The sequence below is a fragment of the Talpa occidentalis genome, unplaced genomic scaffold, assembly GCF_014898055.3.
Source record: "Talpa occidentalis isolate TD23 unplaced genomic scaffold, MPIMG_talOcc4v2.1 talOcc4.12, whole genome shotgun sequence".
Classification (NCBI taxonomy): Eukaryota; Metazoa; Chordata; class Mammalia; order Eulipotyphla; family Talpidae; genus Talpa; species Talpa occidentalis.
Genome location: NW_023601212.1, coordinates 40,126,840 through 40,135,432, shown reverse-complemented (window position 1 = coordinate 40,135,432; position 8,593 = coordinate 40,126,840). Strand labels below are relative to the sequence as shown.

The 8,593-nt window shown below is 37.3% G+C and overlaps 1 protein-coding gene across 2 annotated transcripts; it reads right to left on the bottom strand.

Moving 5' to 3' along the window:
* Positions 1 to 397: 397 nt before the first annotated feature.
* LOC119240986 (zinc finger protein 709-like) lies at positions 398 to 6,709 on the bottom strand. 2 transcript variants are annotated; one of them, XR_005124236.2, is made up of 5 exons: positions 5,279 to 6,709; positions 4,278 to 4,404; positions 4,013 to 4,073; positions 1,783 to 3,651; positions 400 to 979 (listed from the first exon to the last, which is right to left on the bottom strand). XR_005124236.2 is itself a non-coding variant. In XM_037505896.2 (4 exons), the coding sequence occupies exons 1-4, from the start codon at positions 5,282 to 5,284 to the stop codon at positions 2,157 to 2,159; spliced, it is 1,689 nt and encodes a 562-aa protein (XP_037361793.1). In that variant the 5' UTR covers positions 5,285 to 6,709; the 3' UTR covers positions 398 to 2,156. The 2 variants fall into 2 exon arrangements, 1 of the variants encoding a protein (XP_037361793.1); XM_037505896.2 differs by having other exon boundaries at positions 398 to 3,651.
* Between the last annotated feature and the right edge of the window lie 1,884 nt (positions 6,710 to 8,593).

The following is an 8,593-nucleotide window of genomic DNA, read 5'->3' as shown; positions in this document are numbered from 1 at the left end:
CTAGAAAAGAATAACAAATGATAGAATTAAGTTTACTTCTTCACAACATCCAGTACAGCCAGAAGCCTCATGTTTCCTTAAGTAGCCATCAAATCACCCAGCAAAAGCCCAAGTTACTTAAGTCCTTTTCAACATCTTTTTTTTTTTTTAAAGATTTATTTATTTATACAAGCACTGGGTACAGTCAGAAGCGCGGGAGGGTAAGAGATTCACCAGAGCCAGAGCAGGGAGCAGAACAGGCAGAAGGACTGAAGTACACTGCTGAGGGGAGCAGCGGGTGGCAGCAGGGGTCTGCACGCCATGTGGGGCCCCCCACCTGGGGGCCGGGGATAGAACCGGCACTGCAGAGGCTGCGGGCAGCTTTGCAGCCAAACACTCAACCGCTGTGCCACTGGGGAGGCCCCTTTTAAACATCTTCTACTGACAACTCCATAGTCATTTAGGACTTGAGATAATTCTTTATAATTCATGACATTACTCTTGTTGACTGCAAGTATGATTCTGGTGGTTTTTGGCAAGATGGTACTGACAAATCAATGAGGAATTATTACTAAAAAGGAATAAAAAATAAAATTCACCCAAGAAAAATCACCTGAACATATACATACAAACTAACATTGAGTAAGAATGTATAATGACTAATGTGACAATTATAAATCCCATAATTACAGTGGGACATTTTAATCTATGTGCTTAGTAAATAAGGAATACAGTATTTGTTAATGTACAATTTTTTTGAAAGCAGCTAATGAAATACTTAAAAGAAACAACCACAGACAAAAATGCATTTTTTAATCATGATAAAAAATAATTGAAAAAGTTCTGAGGAATCACACGGCTCTGAGCAATGGTAAACATCCATAATCTGCCTGATATATAGGTGTTATTCTCTCATGGAAGGAGTGGATCAGAGCAGGTGCTGCAAAGTACAGTAGAGAAACAAACTCCAATGTAGTTCTTTTAGGTAGCATCATTGTAGCTGTCACAGTGGAATCAGAAACAAATGATCACTCTAATAGTATTACAAGAAAATGCTTACTACACAAACTACACCTTATAAATATGATCTAGAGAACACAAAACTTGAATACTGAAATCATGGAACTTCCAATTAGTTGCCTGATGGAAGCATGGAAGCTTGTAGGAAAATACAAATCATGATGAATCTTTGATGTAGAATTTGTGAAGGTATGTATGGAAATCTACATCTCTGAGAAAAAGTCTAGCAGTTGATTGTGGTTTTGAGTACTCTTGATTGGCAGGGCAAGGAATCACGAAAATAGGCTAGAAGCAGGAACCCAAAAGCTCCTGTGCATCTATCTGTCTCTGTATAGTGCCTTCAAACCTTGATTGATTACTTCTGTATTCCTACCTCCCAAATCTCCATTGGAATCATAAAATAAGGAGATTCTAGAAAATGTCACATTACTCAGTAGACAAAACAAAATCAGGAAATCCATCTCCAATTTTGTATTTTATTGTCCAATGACAAGTCTATCTTTGTGCAAAATTTATTATCCAAATTCCAGCCAGAAGGAATAACAAAGAGAAAAGAAAAAAAGGTGGAAATAATTTACATGAATCTATATATATGATAACTTTGTATATTTACAAATTTATGCCATCTTAATTATTAGGAAAAAAGAATGTATTTAATGGGTAATGGAATATCCAGTTTCTGGAACAGGAGGCTAGCAGGAAAATCTCAATATCCCAGATGTCATTTATCAATAGCCCCTTATTTACAAAAAGAATTAAAACATAAAAATTAAACCTACTTACATATTAGAAACACACTTCAATCCATTCATGGATCAAACAGGCTCCAAAATGGAAAGAGAAAAATTTACTGATTTAAGAAGCAACCAATATCTATTAATCTTATGTTTGCTTAAAGAATATTTACAGAATTATCTCACTTCAGTGTTCACTCTTGAAAGTAAGTAGTAAATGTTCACAGTCCAGAGATCCACATTAAGAATGAGGCACTGATAAAGACAATGTATTTATAATTTTTATAGTGATTCTCATAATTTTCTGGAACACCATATCTGGATTAATTTGACTCAGGCTTTCTGTATTTATAGGATTTCTTCCCAGTGGATATTTTCACATCTAAGGCTGAAAGGTCAACTGATGGTGTTTGCACACTGCTTTCATTTAAAAGGTTTCTGTTCAGTATGAGATTTTTCATGCCTTCGAAAGGAATTGGGACGACTGAAGGCTTTCCCACATTCTTTACATTTATATGGCTTCTCACCAGTGTGCATTCTCATGTGTCCTCTAAAGGTAGTACGATAAATGAAGGCTTTTCCACATTCCTTACATTCATAGGGCTTTTCTCCAGTATGTGTTTTTTCATGTGTTCGAAAGGAAGTGTAACAACTGAAGGTTTTACCACACTGTTTACATTCATAGGGCTTCTCTCCTGTGTGAGTTCTTTCATGTATTCGAAATGAACTGGGAAAATTGAATGCTTTCCCACATTCCTTACACTTATAAGGACCATCTCCAGTGTGCATTATCATGTGTGTTCGAACACTTGAGGGAGAAATAAATGCTTTCCCACATTCTTTACATTTATAGGGTTTCTCCCCAGTATGCTTTCTCACGTGTCCTTGAAAGGTTGTTCGATAAATGAAGGTTTTCCCACATTCTGTACATTCATAGGGTTTCTCTCCAGTATGAGTTCTTTCATGTATTTTAAAGGAACTGGGCCAACTGAAGGTTTTACCACACTGTTTACATTCATATGGCTTCTCTCCAGTGTGAGTTCTTTCATGTGATCGAAATGAACTGGGACAAATGAATGCTTTTCCACATTCCTTACACTTATAAGGTCCATCTCCAGTGTGCGTTATCATGTGTGTTCGAATACTTGAAAGAGAAATGAAGGCTTTCCCACACTCTTGACATTCATAAGGTTTCTCTCCAGTGTGAATTCTTTCATGTATTCGCAAACCTAGAGGAGAACTGAAGGTTTTCTCACATTGTTTACATTCATATTGTTTCTCTGCACTGTGTGTCCTTTCATGTCTTCTAAAGGAACTGGGACAACTGAGGGCTTTACCACATTGCTTACATTCATAAGGTTTTTCTCCATTGTGATTCCTTTCATGTATCTGCAAGCCTAGAGGAGACCTGAGAGATTTACCACACTGTTTACATTCGTAGGGTTTCTCTCCAGTGTGAGTTCTTTCATGTGTTCGAAATGAGGTGGAACAACTAAAGGCTTTCCCACATTCTTTACACTTATAAGGTCCATCTCCAGTGTGTGTTATCATATGTCTTCGAAAGGTTGTGAGCCAAGTGAAGGCTTTTCCACATTCCTTACATTCATAGGGTTTTTCTCCAGTGTGAGTTCTTTCATGTCTGTGAACAGATTTTCGGTAACTGAAGGCTTTCCCACATTCCTTACATTTATATGGTTTCTCTTCATATTCATGATACTCATATGGTTTGTGTCCAGTGTGAGATCTGATGTGCCTATTAAGGAATGAATGATGCATGAAGGCTTTTCCACACATAGTACATTCACACAATTTTACTCCAGAAGTTTTCTTATGCAGATTAAATTTTGGAATCTGGCTGACAGTTTTTCCACATTGACTACCTTCCTTGCTTTCACAGAGTTTTTCTATCATATGACTTCTGTGAAAAATGAGAAGCACATTATTAATGATGTCTTTAAAATTTTGTATTTATTAGAGGACAATCAAATTACATTTTTATAATTAAAGCAAAAGTAAAGATTTTTTGCCCTTTCTAAACTGTTTAATAGGGAATATACTGAATGTTATGCAAGAAACCATAGCTATTATGAATACAATGATATTAATATATGGAGATTCTTAAAACTGATTCCAAGTGAATAATTTTGCAAAACAGTATGTCTCATTTAAGTAAATATTTTTGGTACAAAAAATTAAGGGGGTTACTTTATTGTTTTAAAAAAGCCACGGCATGTTTAAATTCTTACATGTGGGACAACACAATCTGTTGTGTGACTCACCTTAGTCTTCTTCCCTGGTTGTTGTACTGATCTTTAGTATTATGATCCTCCCAGTTTTCTCCTAAAATACAGACCCAAAAAATAATTACGAGTTATTAAAAATTATATAAGCATTATTAGATCCTAGGTCCATGATAAGCTGTAACCATGTTTAGTTTATTTACCGATGTATTCCTTTTCTGCATTCCAGATCTTGGAATAATGTTGATGGGCAAGGAACACTTGTTCTCTAACTGTTGAAGCAGAAGAATGTTATCATCCTTACCTATTGAGGCCAGGTTTCTATAGGTTTCCCGCATCACATTTCTGTAAAGTTTCTTCTGTGAAGAATCCAGTAAAGCCCACTCCTCCAGGGTGAAGTTCACAGTCACATCCTTGTAGGTCACTGAATCCTAAAACACCCCAAATATGTGTACAGTAGGATGTGTGAGTTTGAAGCACTGGAGATTTATACTTAATTTATAGGGAGGTTATGTATGATTCTGTGACCTCCAAATATTTATTTTGTTTGGTCACCAGAAACTCTGTCCACCCATACTTTCTCATAAATTTAACAACATCATGAACACATGCAAATTATATATGCATTTTTACTGCAACCACTGTTATTAGCAGAATCTATACCACCTTAGAAAGGTGAGAGAAATGCTATACAAATAAAACTCCCTCCTATTACCTGCCATTTAGCTCAGGTCTCCATAACGTATGGGGCCAAGCCTGCAGCTGGTTAGATAAACATTGTCTTATGAAGTAATACTTTAAACTTGTGTGTTATTTCTATGTCTTCCCATTCTTTCTCTGGCCCATTTCAGAGTTACAAAGTTACAGGTGTCTCCCACTTTTCAAAAGAGAGTATTATGCCATTTCACTTTTAACAAAAGACCTTTATTAATTAGTATCTGATTTTGCAGTGCAAAAGATGTCTGAAGGTTTTGCTTGTACTATAGGTTAAAAGTGAAAATAGCATGCCATGTTTGTTTGATGGTGAGCCATTACAGAGGTAGCATATACTCTGAGCAGTGAGAGTGGCACAGTCATTGGTGGTGAACATAACATGCATACTCAGCAATGGTTTCCTCCAAAAGAACATTCCTCCAAAAGAAAATTTCCATTTTCAAATTTAGCCACTTTAGAGGTAGCCCTATCAACTTCTCTCTCCTCTGATATATCCCATATGGTGCACAGAAGTTTAAAAGCCCAACCTGAGTATAGGAATCCCTAAGTTGATAGCACACATTGACCATAGTGAATGAATGGGTTTATTACCTTCATAATTGAGGTTTCTTAGGAAACTTCTCCAGCAGGCATGAAATTGAGAGTAAGGAAAGACATATGGACTACTTTAAAAATTAAGTGTGTAGGTGAACTAAAGTGAGAATATACATACAAGGGCAGGAGCTCATGTGGACTGAATCACTGTGACAAAGGAAGAAACACTAAGGCTTTCTTATTGCCTTGGATATATGTGGGTCACACACACAAAAGGAGTGGTGAGGCTTCAAAGCTGTCAGCAGTTAAACATCAGAAATCAGAGTCAGAGATTTGTCTGTCATAATGAACTTAGAAGCAACCATTCCCAAACTCGTAAGAAAAAAGCAAAAAAATTTAGAGTGAACAACTATTCTTTGATCAGCAAATAACTGAGGTCACAGGGAAAACCAGTGTCTAAAAAGTTGAAGAAACAGAAAAGCTATTTTGAAATATGCCTAGAATATCCTGTTCTAACACTGTCTTCAAAAGAATTGCATCAGGGCCTAATGCAAAGTCAAAAAAAAAAAGAAAATGCAAGAACTTTTGGGAACTGAGAGCAGGTATAAAATACACATAATGGGAGTACTAAGAGACTGCTGTTGCAACTGACTACTGTTATATTTCTGGAAGGATTGCAGCATCAATAAACTTGCTGGGGCTTGGGATGATGTTACCAAGGAGTCTATACGTGGCATCTGAACAAAGTCACTCAAGAGGTTTATATGATTTCAGAGGATTTGCCAAGGATAAGTAGATTTCAAAAGTCAGCAAGGATGTGATTGAGATAGTAAGCTACTTTAACTTGAAGGTGTGAATGAAAATGACATTGAGTTCCCAGAGGCCTTTCCTGAAGAACTGACTAATGAAAGGTTGTTGGAATAGGAACTTCACACATTGTTGAGGAAGAGTCAAGAGAAAAGGAAAGTGCAGGACAAAAAGAGCCCTAAGAAAACGCACAGTGAAGGGTTTAGGAGAAGTTTTTATAGACCTCAGCAAATTCCTTAAAAAGTCCGACAACATGGACTCCAATACTGAAAGGGCTTATAGGGACTAATGTTAATGGTGTATTATTTACTTCCAAGGAAAATATGGAACAAAAACAAGAAAGAAACCAAGAAAACCACCATGGACTTATTTTTGAAGACAGTGTCACATCCTTAAGAAGAGTCTTGGGCAGGTGTACCTTAGAATATATAGCAGAGAAAGGCTCTGCTCTCACAGTAGATGACAGCTCCATGCAAATGATGCCCCTGAAGACCCTCCAGTAGAGAGATGTGGAGTGTAAGGCCCCTGTGTAGGTTGAGGCTAATGTGCGTTTGTGTCTCAGTTCTTAATAAATGTTTAAAAAAATTTTTAAATAGGGTCTCCCCACTGGTGCAGCGGTTGAGCGCTGGGTTGTGAAGCTGCTTGTGGCCTCTGCAGCACCGGTTCGATCCCCGGCTGCTCCCTGGCCACCGGAGGAGGGTCCTACATGGTGCGCAGACCTCTCCTGCCGCCCGCTGCTCCCCTCAGCAGTGTACTTCGTCATTCTGCCTGCTCTGCTCTCCGCTCTGGCTCTGGTGAATTCTCTCACCCTCCTGCACTTCTGACTGTACCCAGTGCATGTATAAACAAAAACAAACAACCAAATAAATAAATAAAACATGCCTCTAAAAAAAAAATTAAAAATAGAAAAAAATCTTATAGAATAAGAATATAAAGAAAAATATTTTTGTAGAAGAGCCAAAAGGTTAAAAGAAAAAAAAGTAAGCTAAAGTTAATATATTATTGAAGGGAAATATCTTAAAATAAATTCAGTATAATCTACTTAGTGTATATAAAGTCTACAGTTGCGCACATAATGTTCTAGGAGCATCCTAATTATTCACCACTCAGTGACTCACCCAGAGGAAGAGTCTAATAGTGGGTTCTGGAAGTCACTTCTAGTCCTGCAAGCTCCATTCATAGTAAGTATCCTATATAGAGATACACCATTTTAAATCTTCCATAACATATCTATATCTGTATCTATCCAAAAGGCAGATTTATTATAAAAAGGGAGAAAAGAGTAAAGGACATTTGCTGTGATACAAATGGGCAGAAAGAGCTATCCCTGAAAGGGGCAGGTTTGTTTAAAGAGAGGCTTGCATAGTCACAGGCAGGCAGCCTTGAGAGAAGAGCTGCCCCTACTGCTTTGCAAAGGGAGGAGGTCAGTGAAGAGAAACTCTTGCATAGTCACAAGCAGGCAGGTGAGCTCTGCATATACCGTATTTTTTATGTCAATGTCTACATATATTTAAATACACAAATGCCATTACATTACAGTCACCTACAATATTGAGTATAGTAACATGTAGTACAGGTTTCTGGCCCAGGTGTGCAGTGGGCTATATCATCTAGGTTTGTGTAAGTGCACTCTATGACATTTGCACAATGATGACATAACCCAGTAATGCATTTCTCAGTGACACTTGGCTAAAGTAATACAAAAGTTCCAGCAGGCAGAAAATCGCAGGACATAGGTGAATTAAACAACACCATCAATTATTTCATCCAGCTTCATCCAAACACAGCAGAAAATATACATTCTTTTCAAGTTCACATTCACCAACAAACCATGTTACGAGAAGCAAAACACATTTAACAAGTTTGAAAGAACAGAAATCACAGAAAAGAGCTTTAATACCACAATAGCACTAACCAATAATAGGAAAATAGTTGGAAAACCCCCACACATGAACAAATTAAACAGTACTTCCAGATAACACATGGGTTCAAAGATGTAGCTAGAGAAGTGCAAGATTATTTTGAATAAAATGAAAACAACATATCAAAGGTTGTCTGATGCAACAAAACTAGTGTGAAGAGGTAACTTTTACTATTGAACACATAAAGCAAAAGAAAGAACTGCAGTCAGTAATGAGGAAACAGCAAAGAGAAAATTAAACTCAAGAAGCAGAATAAAAGAAACAATCTAGTTCATGATGGTAATGTAAGGTCCTGAACTTACTGCTACATATGGGACAATTTCCTTGGAGAAAAACACAACTAACTTGGTACCTCCTGCCATGTCTGGCGAATAAGAAAAAATAGCCACATCAAAGCAGATAGGCAAGGCTGAGAAATAATCTTGCCATAAATCCCAACCCTGGCATGGCAACCAGCAACTGGGAGACAGCACAAAATCCTAAGCATCCTGAGCAGTTATGGTTAAAACTGGCACCCCAAGTTTTAACATCTGCATCTGAATACAAGCCCCCCAAACATCTACCTTTGAAACCAATGAGATCTGCAACTACAATATCTACAAGGCTATAGTGATGAGAAACAATCCTTAATGTATGCACTCAC

Excerpts from the sequence above, each read along its gene's own strand:
- LOC119240986 (XM_037505896.2), bottom strand. Across the intron at positions 4,074-4,277 it reads TAGAAACCTGGCCTCAATAG|GAGAAAACTGGGAGGATCAT; the intron begins GTAAGGATGATA and ends TCTGTATTTTAG. Across the intron at positions 3,652-4,012 it reads AACCAGGGAAGAAGACTAAG|AAGTCATATGATAGAAAAAC; the intron begins GTGAGTCACACA and ends CATTTTTCACAG.